At 43.6% G+C, this 22,701-nt stretch overlaps 1 protein-coding gene across 1 annotated transcript; it reads right to left on the minus strand.

Moving 5' to 3' along the window:
- Positions 1-3,478: 3,478 nt before the first annotated feature.
- IRF1 (interferon regulatory factor 1) lies at positions 3,479-19,524 on the minus strand. The gene is made up of 10 exons (XM_060240502.1): positions 19,252-19,524; positions 15,308-15,401; positions 13,729-13,828; positions 11,860-12,036; positions 11,042-11,082; positions 10,199-10,334; positions 9,276-9,401; positions 7,450-7,499; positions 5,973-6,108; positions 3,479-4,485 (listed from the first exon to the last, which is right to left on the minus strand). Exons 2-10 carry the CDS (start codon positions 15,392-15,394, stop codon positions 4,391-4,393), a joined length of 948 nt encoding a protein of 315 aa, XP_060096485.1. The 5' UTR covers positions 15,395-15,401; positions 19,252-19,524; the 3' UTR covers positions 3,479-4,390.
- Between the last annotated feature and the right edge of the window lie 3,177 nt (positions 19,525-22,701).

Below are 22,701 nucleotides of genomic sequence, written 5' to 3' on the forward strand. Positions count from 1 at the left end.
GCTGCCGCTGCCATGCTCCACTGTCCCCCTGCATGGCTGCTACCAGCCTCCTTCGGCCCACTGCGGCTGCACTCCACTCTCCCCCCGCCATGCTTTGCTCACTCACACCCCCTGTGCCTGCCACCCACGCCTGCACATTTAATCAAATGCACAGGCATGGACTGCGATAAGCCAGTAGGGCTGTAGTCGCAGAGAGCAGGGGGAGGGGGCGAGCGGAGTGCAGCAGCAGTGGCGGTGGTGGCGAGAGGAGCGTGGTGACCGTGGGCCATAGGGGGCTGGCAGCAGTGGGGTGTGAATAAAGCGCGGTGGTGGGCAGGAGGAGGCTAGCAGTGGCCATGGCGGGGGGAGGGAGGCAAACTAGCCATTTGCCTTGGGCACCGGAGGCAGGAGGAGCCCAATTCGGCACCCCCTGCCTCTCAGCGCCTTAGGCAACCACCTAGCTTGCCTAGTGGGCAAGCCGTCCCTGGTTGCTAGATTAGCCTTTTACTATCTTCAGCTGGCCAAGCAACTAGTTCCCTATTTCACTTCCCAGGACCTTGCTACAGTGATCCATGCAATGACCACTTACAGACTTGATTATTGTAGCTGGCTCTATGTGGGGCTGCACTTGACCCAGAAACTGTAGCTGTTGTAGAATGTAGCGGCATGCATGCTGATGGTGATGCCTGTATGGGCTCACATTCATCTGATGTTCCACCAGCTGCACTGGCTGCCTATAGAGTACCATATCCAGTTCAACTTTTAAAGTCCCAGGCGGCCAGGGACCTGCATATTTCAGGGATCATCTCTTTGAACTTCAGAGGCTGCTGAAATTTCCAGCTCCTTCTTCCTTGTCTTTGCAGGCTGAAGCTGGAAGCAATTCTGGGCTTGCAAAGCTGCAAAGAAAATGCAAAATGGACTTTCCATTAAGGTCTCTGTGTCTGGATAGACTACTCTGGAAGTAGTCTATCTGGGCACAGAGACATTAATGGAAAATCCATTCAGTTTTTTCCTTGCAGCTTTGACTGTGCTGCATTGTATTTTAATGGAGTGGAGCTCAGTTTCACTTTTCAGCATTTATATGGCCCGTTAGAAGCTGTTCCTTGCTGGAGTTGTGTGACCTTGCAAATAAAAAGTTGATTCTTTGAGCCAGCATGTCTTTGCTGAATGAGCCTTAGAACTGGTGCCTAGTGAGTACTCTAACCTGGGAACCCACAGCCAGAGGGATATTACACTGAAGAGCCATTGCCAATCTGAGTAGACCAGGGGGCAGGGGGGAAAGCTTGCAATGTCCAGCCATTTAATGTTTTCCTAAGCCCAGAGCATTTTATATTTTCAGTTTATATTTTTAGTTTCTGCTGTGATCCTTGTGCTTTTTCTTCATTTTATTTTTTAAATTGCATTGCCAAATCCCACTATTCCCCCACCTTTCCATTTTAAACAAAACATCACAAGAGTTTTAAGCATGTTTGTATTTTTAAGTAAAAAAATAATATATTTAATTGTGTTTCTCTGTATCCTTTATAAAGTTTATATCTCCACTACCTGGGATTACATTTTATTATATGCATGGCCTGGCCCCACAAAGTCCCATTTATGTCAGATCCTGCTCTTGTAACAAATGAGTTCAGCACCCCTGGCATAGTGATTAGTAGCTCAACATCCCATGACACTGCTCAGAAGACTTCTATCAGCGTGTTACCACAGTGGTACCTTCTATTCTGTTTCCAGTATAAAACTGATTTTTAATCGTGTGAATTTTAAATCACGGGCCCTGCAGGACTTCAATCAGTTCCACAGGGCCTGCAAAACTGCCCTCTTCCAAGAAGCCTTTAAGATGTAACCAGAATAAATATTATGCTGCCGGATAAATAGCACCACTGTATTGTTTTAACTTTTTATAATAATTTATATTTGTACTTATACTGTTATTGATTTTATCTGTTATGATATCGTGATTCCGTATCATGTCCTGTAAGTCGCCCTGAGCCTGCCTCGGCGGGGAGGGAGGGGTATAAATAAAAATTTACTTACTTACTTACTTGTTATTTGATTATATTATTTGTTATTATCGCAATACTACATGATTTGTAACCTGTGCTGAGCCCACTTCGCAGAGAAGGTGGGAAATAAAGAAAATAAATGAATAGATATACTATTTCATAAGCATTGTCATTCCAATCCCGCTGGATGCAAAGGAAACCTCTTACTAGCTCTGAATAGCTTCGTAGAGCAATTCCCTGAAGTGTGTGCTCAGAGAAAGAGCAAAGGCTTGCCTTCATGTAAAAGAGTAGACACTTTTTATTTTAAAATATATTTTTCTTGTTAAGTCTTTCTAGAAGGTACATTGAGAATCAAGACCCTGAAGCGCAGTGGCAACAGTGCCAAAGAATAGGAAACTTGCCTGGAATTGTTTTGTAATGCTTCCTATCGCAACATGCTGAGTTGTGTCTGTCTTCACTGTATTTTCCATCCTGTGCCAAATTTGTAGTTAATGATTCATTGCAACTACTTCAGCAAATCTGGCTCTTTAGCGCCAAGGTAATTAATAAAGAATTGGGTGTTATTTGCTAGGCCTCCTATATTTACACTCCTGGAAGAGTTACACAGTAGATATGCCTAGTTTCTTGTTTAAACACATCTGCAGTTGTTGTTAGGCTTTGGAAGCATCTCCCAGATCGTGAATAAAATTACCTCAGCTTGAGACCCTGGAGAGCTGCTGCCAGTCTGAGAAGACAATACTGACTTTGATGGACCAAAGGTCTGATTCCGTATAAGGCAGCTTCGTATGTTCATATGTGTGACAAGTTGTATATTGCATGCATTTCCACATTATGGATAAAAAAAGCCAACCCTGGACCAGTTTCAGGTTATGTATATATTATTGCAAGTAACATTTGTATCACAATTTTGCACAAAAGAGAGAAGCAGATACATTGGTATGTAGCCTACCTTTAGTGGGGGAGGCTCCTTCAGCCAAAGCAGGCTTCAAACCTCCAACTTAAGTGGCTCTTCTTCCAATAGAAGAAACTGAAGGAAGGCTCCTTTGGCTGAAGTTAACACTGCAGTGTCTGCTCAGTGGAATGGCAGGATCTAGAGCATCATCACATGGATGTGTGTCACGTACTACAAGATCTTAAATGCTTAATTAGGGCAGAACAGAAGCTAGGGGAATTACATCTACATTGGCAGTAGGGGCTTCAATACATACCATATTTCTTCAGTTTATTGAGCCCCGCCCCAGCATTTTTGGAGAATGTCAAAACAAAGCCCACCAAATATGCAGCCCATCCCTCCCAAGCTAAATGCAGCTAACCAGCGATGCCTGCTAGCCTTTCCAGTGCTTGACACCACAGCCCCATCAGCAAAAATAGGTTTATTAAGGGCCTCCTGAGCCACCATTCATGGCTAGTGGGCCGCATTTGAGTTGGTGGGCACAAATGGTGTGGGCTCAGAATATCCCCCCCCCCATTTGTTTGAACATCACAACACAAGATGATACAGGAGACAAAATATATAAAATCTTTATTAAAATAATTGCCTGACATTTATTTACAAAAACATATGTACAAGGAACAGAAAAACAGGGTTTTGCAATCTTGTAAACTGATGTTATGCTAAAGCCAACACCTTCCCTCATCTAACATTTCAATGTTGCAACCGGGTCTGTAACACTATTATCTGCAACTACCTGAATACATACCGCTAGGAATTTTATGAACTTGCAACACAATCCAGGAAGATGGCTCTTGCTAGTGGTGTGAGAAAGTCAATTGCACCATTCAGCACGGAAAGAACTTCAAACCTGTTATCTAACTGAAAAACTGATGTGACATCTACACGGAAAAAGTCTTTTATAATGAAACCAGAAGCCTGTCCTATGAATAAATGTCCTGACTTCCTAATATATGAAAGCAAAGTTTGTATCTGATTTTCATATTTGAATTAATTAAACCTATGTACAAAACTGGGGACCTGAACTGTAGCTGAGATGTACCATGGAAATCAGATGGGGAGAAGGTCCCTATGGAAATATTTCGTTCAATGTAAAAACAGGACTGAATTGCCATTAACTCAGTAAGTTCTTTGAAACACAGACAATAATGATAACTGTACACTGTGGTTATGGTGAAAACGTATGCCCATATGTTGCAAGCACAGAACACCTTTGTTCATGGCAATGTGTGAATAGTTGCGTGGGAGAAGTAGCAAAGACGACTGAATTTGCTGATGATGTAGTCAAGCAGCTGAAGAAGCACACAGTTCTGCCAGAGATGTTTTGTTTTGAAGTTCAGATGATATTTTGTTGGCTAAGAACTTCTCAGCTTCAAACATCCAGAGAAATGCTTCTGTTCTACAGAAGACATCAAAGAGATAAAACAATGCTGCCTTCACAGTGAAGAAAGAGAAGTTACATGCCACAAGGTATGGGGTGCAAAGCAGTCACACGCAGCGGTTCCAACAAAAAGAAGTCCAGACTAGTTCTTATATCATTTTGACCAGTTTCTGCAGAAAGAAGGAGAAATTGTATACGTTTTAATAATATGATTACCTTTAGAATATCCCTACTTTTTTTTTTAATATGTCACAACCCAGTCAATACCTACCTGTAACAAATTGCCCACTATCAAAACTGGGGTCAAGTATCTAGAGTTAGGCAAACATAATTAGTAGGATTGCCAGTCTCCAGGTGGTGTCTGGAGATCTCCCAGATTTACAAGTCATCTCTAGGTGACACATATCAGTTCCCCCCTGGAAAAAATGACTGCTTTGGAAAGTGGACTCTGTAGCATCATGCCCCATTGAAGTCCCTCTCCTCTCCAAACTCTACCCTCTCCAGACTCCACCCCACACAGATCTCAAGGAGTTCGCAACCCTAACAGCTAAACATCTGAGGTATGCTTTTGAGTATAAGCATTTTTAAACCAACATGTTGGTCCAGAATTGCCCCATCTTCCTCTTCCACCAATGGTGATTCCATTAATACAAGGTACATCCCTGTGCATGAGCAAGGTGGCAGTGATTTTCCCCAGGATCCTCCTTACTGCAGTGCCCTGGCCCATGTGGCTTCTTGTCCACATGTGTTCTGCAATCCCTATCCACCAGCATTTTGGCTGTTTCAGAAACTGCTGGTGAAATGAGGTGGTGGGAAAGAACTGCAGTGTTTGTGCTGTCATTTTGCTGGATCCAATCTATTAGTATGCATGTACTCTCCAAAACCCAGAAGTCTGATTTTAAAAAATTAAAGGAATTTCTAAAAAAAACAACACAAAAAAACCTTGTGGAATCTGTAGATGATTTTGGTCTGCTGTACACTGCAAGCACCACCTGAATGCACTGAGATATCATGTGCCTTCCTTGCTCCAGATTCCAATTGCCATCAATGAGAGCAACACAGAGAGGGCTGGAGACGTCCAGCCATCCCTCCATCATTCTTGGATCCAGAGCCATCCTCATTCTAGCTGCCTTTGACTGAGGTCATTAGAGAGAAGAGATGCGGCATCCAGGCATTGTTCCATTATGCCTGAATCCAGCAAAGTTAATAATTCCCAAAGACCAATGTTATTGAACAGAAATCGTTACCTGTATTGGGCTGCATCCAAACATTTCACTCTGCTACTTGCAGAGCCTTTCTCTACTGTAATGACTGCCTATGGCACAAGGATCTTCCCCCCAGCAAAAGAGGAACATTCTTCCTTGCCCTGGAGGAAGAGTTTCAACACTAGAAGCTCTAGCCCATTATGTTCTGGTTCCAATAGGAGCCAAATTTTGACCAAATACCAGAATAAAAAATAAAAGTAGGTAAATAACCACCTCTAGGTACAATAAGCAAAGGCTGCCACTGAAAGGAGGAAGAACTGCTAAAAGTCTTTGACAGATAAAGTCAAAGACTTTTACAAACAAGAAACATAAACAAATAAAAGGCATCCATGAATTGCACAGATCTTCCCCTAAGTCTGACTATATTCAAATGTATGTGAAGGCTTTCATACCTGAGATTGTTGTATCAAAGTCTGCATCTTGCTGATTGAAGCCACAGTCTAGGATGTTATTTAGTGTGCCACTCTCATTGCTGAAGAAGCCTTTCCCACCCACACAGGTTTGCTGCCAGTCGGAGGCACCAAATAGCTGTCAGAAACAAAGAAGGGGAAAGATGTTCAACTGTAGGTCCTGTGTCTTGATTATATAATTACATTTAACCGTTACTTTCCGATCCATCTTTCAAGTGTATGAGATACAAACAGGCAGGGTGAATTTGTGACTTGAACAACTGTTGGTGTAGGCAGATGTAAACTCCTCAGTTAAGACAGAGTTCTTCATCTGGCACTAAAGAGAGGGTGATTAAAAGTGAACACTTCTTATAGGCATCTGTAATTCTATAGACAAATAATGCTTGTGCCAAGCTTAAATTACAAAACTATAAACACACAGGAAGCTGCCTTACATTGAATCTGACCCTTGGGCTTGGCACTATCTAATTTGACAGGTGTACTGACCTGGATAGCCAGGCGAGCCTGATCTCATGACTAAGCAAAATCAGCCCTGGCTTGTATTCAGATGGGAGACCTCGAAGGATGTGGAGGCAGGCGATGACAAATCACCTCTCAGTGTCTCTTGCTTTGAAAACCCCATGGCATCTGCTAACTGAGCCTTTTAAATAGATATCCCAGGAATTGGATCTGGGACCTTTTGCCTACAAAGCAGAAATTCAGCCATGGTCCCAACCTACCATAGACCTTCCCTGGGACAACTATGATGACAGGTAATATGATTGCTTGTTATCCCCAGTTCGTTCTCTACCAAAGACAACTGCAGCATGATCAGCTTTGCCATCTCAGGTCCCCAGTCACTGTGGTCTCTCATTCATCCAAGGAAGGACCCTCTGTTTCTAGTGCTACTACTGGGCCTGAGAAAGCAGCAACCAGATGTCTGCCTGCTGCTGTTGAATTCTCAAATATACATGCTTAGCCAAGATTCACAGATTAGGTTCAGCCCCAAAATTTTATCGTATTTCATAAGTTTTCTGATCAGTTAACTCAAACTGGGGTGAGGCATTTTTCTTAGTTGGTTGCTTGAGGTCTGCATTATCAGTCTGTGAGAGTGTTAAACTGCTTCTGTCTCAGCATTATCCACTCTGACTGGTAGCAGCTCTCCAAGAGAGAAGGATGGGTCTTCTTCCCTCAGATCAGTTAACTGGATAGGTGGATAATTGAACCCAGAACCTCATATGCATGCAAGCCATGCACGCTGCTGCTGAATTATGGGGTTTTCCCTGTCTTAGCAACAAGGCCTGGTGGGGCATAGGGGCTTAACCCCTAGGATGGAGTGCCATACAAGGGGCTCATCATGACTTGAGAATGCCTCCAAATGGCTTTTTAAACCCAAGAGGAGATGTGGAAGCTCATATAAAAACTTCAGCTTGCTTTGATTATACTCTTAAAGTTATTCTGAATGGAGAAATAGTCTCACCTGGCGAAAGATGGTTAATTTTTCATCGTCGTCATCTGTTATGTGATGTTAAATGGAAGAAACAGGGAGGGGGAGAGAAGAACACACAGTTGAGTTCAGAACTCTTGCTGACATTATCATTCAACTTCCCACAACCAGTGCTGAGAATTTATAATTTCTGATCACAGGAAAGAAACAATGCAAAAAGGGATGACTAACACAACCAACACAACAGCACATGATAACAGTAGCAAGAACCCTTTAAAGCACAAAATGGAGCACTGTTAAGTCCCACAGATTTTGTTAGCATTGCATTGAGTTCAATGGGACTACGGCTCAATCAGATCCAATGTTATTAGGCTCCAAGCCAGGTCTCACTACTATGGAGAGTAGATGCCAGTTCTATGGATTTCTTCTAGCTCAGCTAAGACCATGGCTCCTGATCTCTGGCATACGTCAAAAGAGGTAAGGATAGTTGAGCACAATTAAACATCTTTCTCCCAAACATTTACTAGGAGATGACTATTTTTGAGTGGCAGTTGTGAGTTGAGTACTTCTATACTTTTTTTTACTATGAAGTGGTTAGAACAATAAACACAGACACAATGCCTTTTCAATAGGCTAACCCCATCATCTTGTCTTTGCCTATGCCATACACACCTCACCCAAGAGAACAATATTTAAGCATAAAAATTCTAAAAAGGCAACTCTAGGTTTATAAGGCACAAACGTGACTCTGCTACGTCATATGGGATTTCCTGTGTGCAGATACTGCACTCATGGACTGGAACAGCCCCATGCTTCTAGTCCTTGTGGCTATAAAGGAATACTTCAAAGCAGTGCTTTTTTTGTAGAAAAAGCCCAGCAGGAGCTTATTTGCATATTAGGCCACACTGCTGCTCCTTGGACTCCAGCATAAAAAAAAAAACCCTGCTTCAAAGAACATGACAATGTCTACTGGGATCCCAGAGGGGTGGCAGAAGACCATTTCCAATGACCGGGGGCATAGCTTCAGTATATATTTGCCCATTTCCATAAGTTAAATTACCTAACTAAAACGAACTAAAATTAATTAGGCGAAAATAGAAAATTAAGAAGAAGAAGATAATATTGGATTTATATCCCGCCCTCCACTCCGAAGAGTCTCAGAGCAGCTAAAATCTCCTTTACCTTCCTCCCCCACAACAGACACCCTGTGAGGTTGGTGGAGCTGGAGAGGGCTCTCACAGCAGCTGCCCTTTCAAGGACAACCTCTGCCAGAGCTATGGCTGACCCAAGGCCATTCCAGCAGCTGTAAGTGGAGGAGTGGGGAATCAAACCCGGTTCTCCCAGATAAGAGTCCACACACTTAACCACTACACCAAACTGGCACATTTACTATATTTGAACAATTCCATTTTTTCTTGGTGCAGAATTTGGAATGCTTTGGTACATCACTTTAGTCCTCTCAGACCTGGCAATGCTTTTTAAAAAGGGAAATGGGTCTGTTCTACTTGTTATCCCAGATCTATGCCTGGCTAAATATGGATCAGTTTCCTTACTCGTATGGTGAACCCCTCACAGGTGGATGATGATAAGCTTCTGAAACACTCCAGGTCTTCACAACTCATGTACTTCAACAGATATTTAAGCCATGGAGTAGTTGTTAAGTATTAAGCTGCAATCCCATGCCCAGTTACTTGAAATGAAGTCCCATTCAACCAAATGGAACCAAGCAATCCATTTAGATAAAGTATGTATATTTTACAGGAGATTCCAGGATGCATAATTTTCCTCAGCCCTGCTGCCCTGTAGTCCTAGTTATAATCTATCAGTCACCCAAAGAGTGCAAACATTGAAGTACAAACCATCAGGGCAAGGCGACACTTGAAGTTGGTATGTGTCGTTTGTGCTGTCGGGCAGCTGCACTTCCATTGGGTGTCTCCAATCAGTCAGGGTATTGCTTAAGTCACATGTGGAGAGTTCATCAGAATCTACAGGGGAAGAAAAGTCAGGATTATTATTGAAAAGGTTCTTCTCCAGGATAGTTTGGGATTAGTTTCATTCCAAACAAATCTTCAGTTAAGTTTCATTCTGCTGACCAAACCGGTAATTAAGAGGATAAGACAAGCCTGTTGGATCAGGTCAATGGCCCAGCCAGTCCAACACTCTGTGTCACACAGTGGCCAAAACCCAGTAGCCATCAGGAAGTCCACCAGTGGGGCCAGAACTCCAGAAGCCCTCTCATTCTTGTCCCTTAAGCACCAAGAATTCAGAGCATCACTGCTCCATAGTGTTCAATCGATACATTGTGGCTAACAGCCACTGGTGGATCTCAACTCCGTATGTTTATCCAGTCCCCTCTTGAAGCTGTCTATGCTTGCAGCTGTGACCACTTCTTGCAGCAGTGATTTCCATGTGTTAATTACTCTTTGGGTGAAGAAGTGATTGATTTTCAAACTGCACTTCACACAACGCAGAGATTTCCCAAAAAACTTACAAGAGTTTATCCATAAGAAAATCAGCAATAGCCAGATTCTCTGAAAAAAAAATATAGCCACTACTGCTCTTCCCTTACAATGTACAACTACAAGGGAATGTTGGCTGTGGATCCAAGGTTCCTTCTTTATTCTTCCAGGGCAACAAGAAGACCTAAACACGTGCAAATACCATGTGAACTGAATGTTCCACCCTGAGTGTATAATATGATGTTCCCTGGCAGACAAGTTGATGTAGAGTGGATTCCCTGAAGGCCAAAAGTCTAAAACACCACTAAAACACTGGTTCTCACCTACTGGCATGGAACTGCTCTCCACCTTCATTTCCTCTGGTGAGTAACTGGGACGAGAATAACTTCTGTGGTCATCTGGTAGCAGAATGCTGTTTGTTGCTTCGACAGTCTCCTCTGCCTTAGTATCTTCCAGAGACTGCAAAGGGGAAAGGGCTTTGTATTAAAATGTTTATTGCATAATATAGAGAGAGATAATGGCTGAAAGCCTTGTTTACTCAGCATGTACCATCAGTTCATTAAACACATGTGGGTTTTCCACTGCATTTTAACTGGTTTCAGTCCTCAGGGATAGCCTTTTAGTTCAGAAAGCTTTGGGGTAAATAAACTGTGGATGCCTCTAGTTCAGTAAGCTGAGACTATTTTCAGTTTAATTTATTATTTGTTCTATTTTGTGGAAACTTAGCTTGCAGTCTCAGACAATAATAGGTATTGGTGCATGGATGTATTCAGGCAGAGATGTTCTGGAAGTTTTTAACCTACAGTCCATCACTTTGTCAATGGGCAAGCTATTATTTTCCTTTCAAAAACTAGCATTCTTATTTAGCCATAGATCTGCTACAATGTTAAAAACAGCAAGAATACTTCTAAGTGTTCCTGCACTTCCTTCTCACGTACATCAAAGATGTCTAGGCCTGCAGCCATAATCTTAACTAAACATTTGCAAATTTCAGCATGCACTGGGATGCTATAAGCACATGAACTGGATAACAGGTGAAGAGCAAGACTAGCCACTAAAAATATTGAGTCATTTGAAAGTCCTAATATATATGTGCAAGGCTGCTTGTATCTAATGTTCCACTTGGAAGTTTTATTTCCTTGACCACCAAGAGTGTGAATACATACCTTTCTCCCATTCTTGATTTTTGAGGCCTTTGGCTTCTTTTCTGTTCAAGAAAAACAAAGCACAGAAGTGATGTAAGCAAAAATACTGGTGCAAAGAAAATAATTATAGACAATAGGTATAGCATTGAATTATTTGGACATCACCAATCTTACATGTGTACAATTTCCCTCTTGGTACCATACAATACTAATAGCAACCTTGCAACACTTTCTTGAATTACTTTTTTTATATCTACTAATTTTAGTAGAAATGTGCAGAGTATAAGAGTAGCCATCCAATATAAACCACCAGGGACTCCATGTTAAATTGTCCTTTCTTGAGGCCATCTATACAAGACAAACTTGAGAAGACTCTCCATGTTTTGACAGGCCACTGAATAGAAGAATAGTTTTGGGTGATATGCCAAAAGGTAACATTTTGCCTAAATTGATGGCTTACCACACACAAGTAGCTTCCATTGATGGCCGCCACACAGCTTTTTGATTGTTGGTAGCCACTTTAAGTCACCTGAACAATAACAAACCTAGCAGAGACAGGTGCTTTTCAGGAGACACTAGCAGAGCTTTTTTTGTATATAAAAAGCCCAGCACGAACTCATTTGCATATTAGGCCACACCCCCTAATGTCACCATTGTTTCACACATGGCTTTTTTGTAGAAAAAGCCCAGCAGGGACTCATATGCATATTAGGCCACACACCCTGACACCAAACCAGCCGGAACTGCGTTCCTGCTCAAAAAAAGCCCTGGACACTAGGATAACCTTTAAAAAAAAATTCTCCACATGACCAGGGAATGCATCAATTTTCTTTTCATACCTTTCTTCTGTGTCTTCGCTGAAGATTGCAGCATCCTATAGACTCTGACTGCACTAGAGCCTTTGCTAATGCTTTTGTCTTTCACCTCTTCAATATCAGGTAGTGAATTCATAGCACAACGGAAATTCGCCTTCCAAGTTTTCGGATCAGGATGTACTTCACCTTTTTTATACCTTCCTGTAAAACAGAAGAGTAAATCCACGTCAAACAAGAATTTTCAGAGCTATGCACAGCTACCAATCCCCTACCCAAAATCCAAGCATGAAGTGTTCCATCCATTAAAAGAGATGACTAATACATCCACGTGGTTAGTGCTTCCTCATTAAGGTACTCACACATGCAGGCACAGTGTTGTGTGTAGTTCTGCCTGCAGTCTGACCCAAAGAAAGGCCTGACATAGATCTTTCAGGTACTGATTGTCTGTGTAAGGGACTGGAAGAATCAGGTGGACAATGAGAGAAGTCAGGGGCATTTCCTATCCTTTGTCTTTTTAAATTTTTACCATCCCATCCAATGGAGAGTTCTGGTGAATTCAAAATTGTGCACGTTTTGTGTCAATCTGATTGGTCCTAACAAAGGGCATACCGTGGATTTTATCCTAACAAAGGACATTACACAGATTTATTCTTGCTTTTATTCTTACTCTTTCTTTCATAAGGTACAAATAAAAAAGTATAAATAGCTAGGATAAACAATGACTAATTGAGGGAACAGTTTGATGTTAGTAGAAAAGATGTACAGAAGACAGAGAGCATGGCGCAGTTTCCAGTGTGTTTGGAGACAGGAAATACAGGTTCAAATCTACAATGCTAACTATGGGTTGCCTCCACATTATACTTTTGTTTGGTGCAAACAAACTAAAATGTACTGTTTAATTTAACTGAAAACATATTATATGAGTGAGAAAAACACCTGAACCATGATTAGCTCTAGCTCCCTGCCTGGTTTCCATTTGTTCACACACTGTGGCATGGTTGGAGTGCTGGGATAGAACTAGGAAGCTTTGAGTTCAAATCTCTCTTTAGGCTTGGGCCAGTCACACCCTCTAAGCCTAACCAATTTTACAGTTGGTATATCTAGGACCAGGTATACCATCCTGAGAGCTCCTTGGAGCAAGAGTTGGATGAAAACAGAATAGATTAGAGCGGTTTTTGACACGTCACTGTCTCTCAGAGTTGGTTCTGATGATGTGCCTGGCAGTTGACATTTGATTTCTTTCTTCACAGAAGAGCAGCAGCAATCTTGTGTTAGTTTGTGGCTCTGCCATTCAAGCAAGCTGCTTGGGCAAGCAACAGGGCAGACCGTCAGTGCTGATACTGTGCTAATAACTCAACCTGACATAAATTTGTTGGGAAAAGGGTGGTATGCAAACATCATAAATACATAACCACATTAACCATGTGGGTTAATGGGGAGGGACAGTGGCTCAGTGGTAGAGGATCTGCTTGGGAAGCAGAAGGTCCCAGGTTCAATCCTTGGCATCTCCAAAAAAGGGTCCAGGCAAATAGGTGCTAAAAACCTCAGCTTGAGACCCTGGGGAGCCGCTGCCAGTCTGAGAAGACAATACTGACTTTGATGGACCAAGGGTCTGATTCTGTATAAGGCAGCTTCATATGTTCAACCATACACAAGGAGACAAATCCGGAGCCTGCATATGTTTGTTTGGTTTTTAAGTAGCTCGCTGTCTATTCCACAGATGAATTTTTTTTCATGTGATTCTTGCAGAAAGAAGTGCGGTGAAAACAAGTTATTCCTCCTCCCTCCTCCATAGTGTAAGTATGCTGATCACACTCAACTTAATGATATGGTAGTATGAAAAATAGCCATAGAAAAATTGCACCCAAAGTAGTCACTGAAACCAGTACATACCAGTGTGAATGGCCCAGTTTCTGAAAAGGCATGCATCTCTTTCAAGATCCCAACCATGCTTAGCTGCGTGTTTCCATGGGATCTGGAATAACTTTTCTTCCTGCAATTCAATAATATAATTGCATATCATGTAGCTATGTATGAAAAAGAAGCCCAAGAAACCAAAGATGCTTTGCATGAAATATGGAAATCTGCAGAATATTTCTATGTTTCTTCTCTGTAGTTTTCTACTGCACAGTTGTTCTTCCATTAGGGCATCAGTATAGCATAGCGTAGCATAGTACAGTATAGTAGCAGAAATTAACAGGAGACTAGTAGCCCTTTGTCACACCATCACCATGAGTAGGCTAAACTTGTGTGTACTTGCTGGGGAAAGAAATTTAATAACAGTGACCTTTCCCACTTCTGCTCTATTCATGCACACAAATTTGTGCATGCATACAGTTATATGCACCTCTTCATCCGCCCTCCACCCAGAGCCACTCCTCCCCTACCCCTCCACACACCCGCTTCTAAGCAGCAGAGGGGCCAACCGCCTCCTCCAGGCTCTGGCCGGCAAAAACCATGCCCGGTGCCCTCCCCGTCCTCCAGGCAGCGCCTGGCGGAATCCGCGGGCCCAGCAGCCACTGTGTGCCAAGAGGCAACTGCTGCCGCAGGTGGGGGCGGGCCCAATTGAGGCTAGCAGCAGAACAGACCCCAGGCGCAAGGGGGCCTGCGTAATTCAGAGCGCTCTGGCCCAAGGCCGAGCCCAGCCAGGCTGATCGGTGCCTCGCAGCAAGCGGCGGGGCTCCAACTTGTTTGGGTGACGGGGAAGGGAGGGCAGCAGGAAGGAGACCAGAGGCCCCAGGGGCTGATGGGGGGGGGGGGCAAAGTCAGGGGGCCTCACCCAGAAGTAGGGGGGCTGTGCCGCCACAGGCCCCCTCATAGCTATGGGCCTGACACACACTCACCCAACACACATACACAGTAATTGTTGGCTAGTATCAGCATTTATTGGTTCTCTTGCTTGGTTTGGAACCCGTCTCTTAACTCTCTCTGACTTAACACATTTAAATGTATTTACATTTTTAAAACATCCAAAGGAAAAAGTAAGCCAAAAAGTCAGAATCCGTACATTTATTGAATAAGTTATACTCAAGCTTCTGAGAGAGTTAAGTGAATAGCAATTCCATGATCCTAAACAAAGTTACATCTTTTTAAGCCCATTTGACTAAAATGAATTTAGAAGGGTGTAACTCTGCATAGGATCTCAATTTATTGCACTCGGTAAATTCTGAGCACGGTATCGAAAATGACATGGTAAATTCTTCTCAGCCTTGTAGTCTCCGTCCCATTAAATAAGACTGTAGCCTGCATATCCAGGTACAAAACTCTCATTAAAATTAAGTCTACTATATATGTTATGAATTACTGGGTTCTGTTTTTAAAACTATGAACTGGAGTTCTCTCATAATGCAGATAATGTATTATAGGGTTTTTTTAAAATAATGACCTCATTTGTATTTCTTACATTAAATAGAAAACTACAAAGCAGGATGGTGTTTTGAAAGGTAAAGGAAGCATGGAGAAGAATCCCCACCTTGTTGATCCACACAAGTCCTGGAATCTTATTAGAATCAATCTGTGTCTCCAGCCAGGGCCTCATGCGCATTCTTGCTTGTGGCATTTTGGCTCTGAAAAGAGAATAATTTGAGTTTATAAACAATATTCTGCACTCTGCTGTCAGCACCCTGAGTAATCCTTGGTGGTCACCCACCCAAATATTAGCCAGGCCAATCCTGATTAGTTTCTGAGATCTAATGAGATCAGGATAGCCTGGGCAGAGACACCATAGTTTAAAAAAAAATGACCAAGGGATGGTGTGGTACAGGGACAGTTATAAACCATGTAAACAGAAGGAATAGAAAAAAATTGTTTTCCTGTTATGTTGAAAACATCCAGGGCCTTCCCATGAAACCAACTGACACAGTGAAATTAACCAACAAAAGGAAGTGCTTCTTCACTTATTCTTACAGAAGACACTGCTACAAAAAAGTAGTGGTTGTTACTAGGCCTTTGAAACCCAAATAGTTTTATGTTTTGGCTTAGTGATTATATTCTGTGACCCTAACAATGGAGTCTCCATACTCATGGATGATACGACTGCAGCAGCCAGGTGCTAGAGCCAAATGGGATGGCTGCTGCATTTCTTTTCTGCCTTCTTCAAGTGGCAAAAATTTCAGCCTTTCTACCTTCAAAAAGTATTGATTTGTTTTCACGGAACCCCCAAGCATTGCAGAGGGTTCTGGGGCACATTCTTGGACATGGTGTTATCTCAGGAAACTTTCTTTGGACTAGGTCCCGTTGATCTCATTTGTCAACTGAAATGTATCCTGAACTGCATGCCCTGAACACCTCAGGAGCTGCATGTTTGGGGGGAAGATCAGCAGTGGTCGGCAAGCTTTTTAGAGAAGCTTGTCTTCTATTGATCTTTGCAGCACAAACAAGTGCAATCCAACTGTCTCAGTTCAGACATTGTACAGTGACACTATGGCCAAATCTGACAATGGTTAGTGTGATTGTAGGGACTGAGCCAAAACCATGAGGAATATATACTTCCCTCTTTTGGTTGCAGGCTGCCGTTAGAAGGAAGCAACTTTAGATAAAAACCTCTGCATAATCCTGAAATATGGCTGGCAAGTTATAGCAAAATAAACAACCACAGAAGAATTCAAGACAAATAAGGGAGAACTGCAAAATAATGAGACAAACTTCCTTGTGTCATGAAGATCGCTGTGTTCTCAACAATCAGTACCATACGATGAATCTAAGCAGGGGGTACAGCCTGATAAGGCCTCTGCCTTCAATGGACTTTGAAGTGTTTGTAATGTTGTTTATGAGTGGACCAAGTCACCTATTCATACAATTAGTGGGGATGGGGGATAGGGAAAATGAAGCAGGTAGACCTTAAAGCACTTTGTATTCTAGCACCACAAATCCTCAATATGCTACCTGGAAGCAAGTCCTATTCATTTCAGTGAAATTTAGGTTTCTGCTAGAAGCTGACAGTCTGAGGTATAAACCACATAGAAGCTTCCTAAATTCCCTTGGCCTCGACAGGATTTAAGCATGCTCAAGTTCACAGGGTAGAAGGAGGGGATGCCTTACATATCACATTCCCCCCCCCCCCTCTGCCAAGGACATAATCTCTATGTGAGAAAGGCATGTGCATTTTTATGTCTGAAGTGTTCTGTATTATATAGACATACTACATACACATTCAGAAATTAGTGTCCTAAGGAAAACGTAATGGGCAAAAAAAATCCATATAAAATTACGCATCTTTAAAATCCCAGAGAAATCAATAGGATGCAGCCCTATTGCGATCAACTTAGTACCCTGATCCAAAGGCAGTTGCCTGGAAGTAAGTTTAACAGAAATTACTACACGTCCTGGCAGATGACTTAAAGCTGATTCCTTTTCTCTAGAATGCCCATAAGGAGTCTACCTGAGGTGCGCCTGTATGCAGTAAATCACAACATGGCAAGTGGCTTCTTAAATCTGTTTATAAAATATTGTGAGATGCAGCAGAAAGTGTCAGGCACAGGGGAGAACAAGCTGATCTTCCACTTGTGCTTCTCTGCATCAGGGCCACAGTGTGTAGGGTTGCAGAGGAGCACTATTGCTCCCAGTAATAATGCAGAGTTACTAATAAAAATCCATCCTTTAGTCCCAGAATTCCAATGGAGAGATGGTCCCTGTCCAAAAAGTTTTTACAGATCCCTCGAGACAAAAGAGTACAAGCAGAACACGTTGCGTAACAGGAAGAAGTCACAGAGGTTTGATCCAACACGAGTCTATGCATTCAGGCTAGCAGCAGCTCTTTGGGCTTTGAGAAGCGCCTCGCCCAAAGTCAAGGCCAAAGGCCCCAAATCCGCCATCTCCCTCAAGCAACTGACAGTGCCATCCTGGACAAAGCTACACCTTCCAGTGCCCGTGGACACCTTCCAAGGGTGTAACTCTGTTTAGGGTTGCAGTGTTAGCGCTGATTCAAAGCCTCCTCCTCTTGCCTTTCTCCAGAGGAGTTTCACCCTTGCTAGTTTCCTGATTGCTCACTGTCACACACAATGTAGGATTGGCTGCACTAATCTCCATGACTCCTGTGCAAAAGCGACTCCGCAAGGTGAGCAGGCTAAATCGCTCCTATTTGTGACGGAGGCTGAATTTCACACTCTGAGGGCAATCCTAAACAGGTCTACGAAGAATCCGACTCAGGTCTGTTCGGTGGGGCTTACTCACAGGAAAGCGCTTTTTGCATTGCTCTGTATCTTCTTGCTTCGGTTCAGTAGTCTAAGAAAGGCACCCACCTTTAGTCCTAGCTCCAGCTGCCTGCAGTCATCTCAGTGGAACACGGCTGAATAAACATCCATAGGGAGAAGGGTTTGCCCTTCCCTCCTTCCAAACTCACCATGACTAACCTGCACACTATAAGGCCCTGTTGTTCAAGTTCTTGACCTGTTGCTGCCTTAGCAGGGGTGAGCAAGCTCTGGAGCCTCCTCTCTCGATTCCTTCCAAAAATCTGCTTCTCCACCCCCCCAAGCCTCCCCCCACCCGTTTTCTATTGATTTTCGGGACGCTAAAGCTTCAATCTTCCTTGCCTCCCTCCTGTTTTCTCTCTCCCTTTTGACAAATTTTACTTCCTGGTCGGCAGCAAAATAAACATCATCCATTGTTATCAAAAATTGCTCCTTTGCGAACAGTATTTTTCAAAACTGAATAAGCGGGGCTATTCGCTTTTTGCACCGTACCTAACAAAAAGAAAACTTTCCTATTGCAGAGCTAAAAGTGCCTTATTCAAGAGCCAATCACAGACCACACCCGCCCGCACGGTGGATTGTGCATCGCTTTTTGCTCCGCAACACACCCACCGCTCTCTCGTGCTTGAACTCTTGTCCTCCAGCCTACCCAGCCACATCAAAATGCGCGAACAGCGCTTCCTCTCCTTGCCCTTCCCGGTTGGGTGGCCGCTGCGCGCACCTGGCGAAGCGGGGTTCTCAATCACCCGTCACTTTGGCCCAAGCAAATCGCTAAGGCGCCGCGAGGTTTTCGGTTGCTTTTTGCAAAAGCCACAGGTCTTCCGCTCAGCAAAGAATGACTTCTGTGTCCAAGAGACGTCCCGCTGCTGGCAACCTGCAGCCTGGCTCAGTCCCAGCTGACAGAAAGCAACCGCCCCCCCTATGCACTTTTGCAAGGATCGCAGGACAGAAAAAGTTACTGATTAAACTTCCCGCTTGCCTTGCTGGCTGCAGCCGGGCGCCTTTGATCGCTGGGGAAATCAGGCCACACGCTGTTATGAGAAAGTGGCTCTCAGAGACATCCACGCACCAGCAAGAGTCCCGACTGACTACTTCCCTGACACTCAGAGGATACTCCCCCCCACGTTGTCCGGGGTTAACCCTGACCCTCTAACGCGACCGAGATGCTGCAAACCGCAGGGTGGAAGCAGGACCCCTGCAGCTGCCGCGATCGTCTCCGGAGACGAACCTCTGTTTGCAAAGGCGAAGCAGCGAGGGACGATCTGTCTTTGCGCTGCAGCTAGCTCCTTCCCCGGCGAGGCAATCGCTCCTTCTGCAGGCGCTTGACCCGGGAGCCGCTGTATATTCTTACAGGTCACCGGGATTCCCCCCAGCAAGAGTCAAGCCGGGGGACGCCGCGACCAATCAGCGCTCCTAGCGGGAGCTGCGGCCGCGCATTGGCTGGCGAGGGAAGCATCATTTCGGAGAAATCAGACTGTTGTAGCACCAAGACTGGAGGGGAAGTCCGACTTCCCTTCCCCCGCCCCGTTCTCAGGCTCCTGCAAAGCGGCTTGTTATTGGAGTGGGGCGGGGGAGAAGGCCGGAGGAAGGCGAGCCAAGGGAGAGGGGAAAGCCCGTCGACAATTCTCTGGCCTCTGAGCCTCTCTCTCTCTCTCTCTCTCTCTCTCTCTCAGGTGCACGCGGCACGCCCTTTACGATTATAAAAGGGGAACCTAGTGGTACCTTAACGACTAATTTCCTAAGTCAGAGCATACTTCGTCAAATGCAGAGAAATGTATACCATACCATACCAAACCTTTAATGGCATAATAGATTCAAATAAAAAAAAAAAATACACAGGATATAAAAATTCAAACATTGGAGATAAAATCAAAATGAAACCGAGCTTACAGATGCATTCAAACATGGTCAGAATTAAATTTTAAGGATGTCAGACAGAAATTTTGCCACAGCCTCACTAACCACCCCCTCAGTATCACTCAATAAATAATAACAGGGTGGCAGAATAGACAAATCTGGGGGGGAAAGAAAGCTCGCCAAATAAATCTTTACGGAGGTTATTGTAAAAAGAACAATCAAGCAATATATGTATATTTATTACAAAGGCGATGCTTTCAGATTCATAACAGAAAGGCAAGAGACCAGGACCGAGATATCATAAAGAGAGACAGTTTTAAAACTGTTGCCTCCCTGCTAACAGTTGAGATGCCCTTTCCCTGTCTCAGCAGCAGGAAGGAAGCCACTTATGTGAGGGCCGAGAAACAGCCCAAAGTCCACAGCTACCAGAGCAAGAATAGAAGCTTAGGGGCTTGCCTACCTATCTGGATTGGTCTCTCAGCTCTTAGCCAGATGACACAACTGTATGTTCAAGACCCACCCGTGGACCCTCCCTTACTCTTCAAGGCTTGTATAACCTTGATGTTAGCCAGAAGCTGCACACTTGCAGGGAGTTTCTGGTTAAAGTGCAGAGCAGCTTCATGGTCAATGGCAGAGCCTCTGCTTAGTATGCAGAAGGTCAAAGTTCAATTGCCCTTGAAATGCATTTGGTGATATGAAAGTCCTCAGCCTGAGACCCTGGAGAGCCATTGTTACACCTCAACTAACTTTTTATTGGGGAATATTAATATTTCTTAGCTCAAAATGGTGAGTCTACGAGAGGTGAGGTGAGCGGGGAATCTCTGTCAATGTCTACGGAGATAGACCACTGAAAATCCTTCAGTTAATAATAGATTTTATTATAGGTTTAGGGTTTCAAATAGTTACATCCCAATCAAACAATTTCAAGCATACAAGAGGAATACAGAGATTAGCTGAATAGGCATGGATGGGGGTGGGGTGATACGATACCTAGATCTTGGAGTGTAGGCTCAGTCAGAGGAAACACAAGGCCTCTGGAGGGAGATTTCTCTTGAGAAGAAGGGGGGGTTGGTGAGGGGAGGAAGGGATGGAGGAGGGGATGGAGGAATCCCCTTTCTTTTTTCCTTTTTTCTTTCCTTCTCTCTTCTCTTTTCTCTTTCTAACCTGACAGGTGGGGTTGCCTGCTTTCTAAGGTAAATTACGTCACATCAAGCGATTCAGTTACCCAATGAGGAAGCAGAGTGTCACACCAATGGAAAATCGGGGTGTCATATGTGGAATATCCAATCAGAGATCATTGTGTCATAAATCCATACCCCAATGGAGGATTTTTAATTACACTGGCCAAATGACTTTTTATGGCCCTGTTTTTCCAAACTGATTCCTTTGAAGCTCCCCAAAAGTGATAGATTTCTCCCTTAGTGTCAAACATGGATAGGCGTCCATCAAGTGTTCAGGAGATTGGTTGACTTTGCTAGCCTTAGCAATAATTAAAGAAAAATAGAAACTTTGTTAAAAATCATTCCCTGGCAGAAAATATGAGACCAGTTTACAGGTATACCACACATTCACAACAAGATGACCACTTAACCTTTAGCCTTTGTGTTTTTGCTGTCTTGCCCTGAAGAATAACAGAACATATATATACAAGCCATTTATTTGTGTTGCAGGATTCCTGGTAACCCTTATTTCTGTATGTTTTGATAACAGGACTTAAAAGGTTGCCAAAAGAGTGAAGGAACTTTTACAGCTCTGCCCACCATTTGTCCCTCTCTGGGCCTGGAATTCTTCATTTCCAGGAGCAGAAAGATGGATGCTTCTTAAGCTTTCAGCATTGGCTACTATGTCTGTCCAGCCAGTGAATCATACTTGACATCATTCCAGCCTGCCTGAGGCCTAGAAGGAACTGGATTTGTCTCCCTTATGTGCAAGAAAGACTATTCCAATTCAAATGGGCATTGCTGTGTCATATTAATATTCTAGGGTTACATTGCAATATCACATTCCAGGGGTGCATGGCTTGGGAATCAGTACAGGGGTGTCTTTCTGGCTATCACCATTGCCAATCTGAGTAGACAATACTGAATTTGACAGACCCATGGTCTGATTCAGTATAAGGCTGCTGCTTCAGAGCTTCAAAAATGCCATCACTACCATGCACTTTCCACCCAGTCCACCCTACTCTGCAACATCTCTTCAATAAGCAGCTGTTTAGTTGCAGATGCCTGCAGAAAATAATGTCCTTCTCATGGGACTGGGTATGTATAGTGGGATACTTGTTTAGGAGAGACTTTAGCTTGGATTCTAACAATGTTTCCCACTACCAGAGAACAATTCTACCAGTGGAAGGGGAGGGAGTAATTTTCATGGATTTCCCCCTCTCACTTCAAACCCCTTACCCTGTTCTTGGGATGGGGGTCAACCAAACTCTGGGCACAGGGCTTTTTTGGGAGGCTAGTAAAGCTGCAGTGGGAGATAGGAGATCAGACACTCCTTTTCCATGACTGCTGTAGAATAATAGGATCCAATCATTTGCATTGTTTAAAAGGAACTTGAATTTAATTGGCTTTGTCATTGTCCAAACCATTCAATTACTGTTCTTGGATTGTGAGCCTTCTGGGTGTTTGCATTGGGAAGTCCTTCTGTAAGCCAGTCTGAGCCTACAGAATACAGCAGGTATAAATCAAACCAACCAGTAACTGATATTTCAAAATACAGCACCACAGCATTGGGTGCAAAGAACAGAGTGAAATGTAATAAAGAAATAAACATAAGATTGGAGGAGGGGACACCAGCGTGGCACAGTGATTAGAGTTTCAGG

This window comes from Heteronotia binoei, chromosome 5 (assembly GCF_032191835.1).
Source record: "Heteronotia binoei isolate CCM8104 ecotype False Entrance Well chromosome 5, APGP_CSIRO_Hbin_v1, whole genome shotgun sequence".
In the NCBI taxonomy this organism is placed as follows: Eukaryota; Metazoa; Chordata; class Lepidosauria; order Squamata; family Gekkonidae; genus Heteronotia; species Heteronotia binoei.

What these genes read in the sequence shown, in the direction of transcription:
- IRF1 (XM_060240502.1), bottom strand. Translation starts at nt 15,394, where the DNA reads ATGCCACAAGCAAGAATGCGCATGAGGCCCTGGCTGGAGACACAGATT. An exon ending in AAACTGGGCCATTCACACTG is followed by an intron (nt 12,037 to 13,728) that starts GTATGTACTGGT and finishes TCTGTTTTACAG; the next exon opens with GAAGGTATAAAAAAGGTGAA. An exon ending in AATTAACCATCTTTCGCCAG is followed by an intron (nt 6,109 to 7,449) that starts GTGAGACTATTT and finishes TGTTTCTGACAG; the next exon opens with CTATTTGGTGCCTCCGACTG.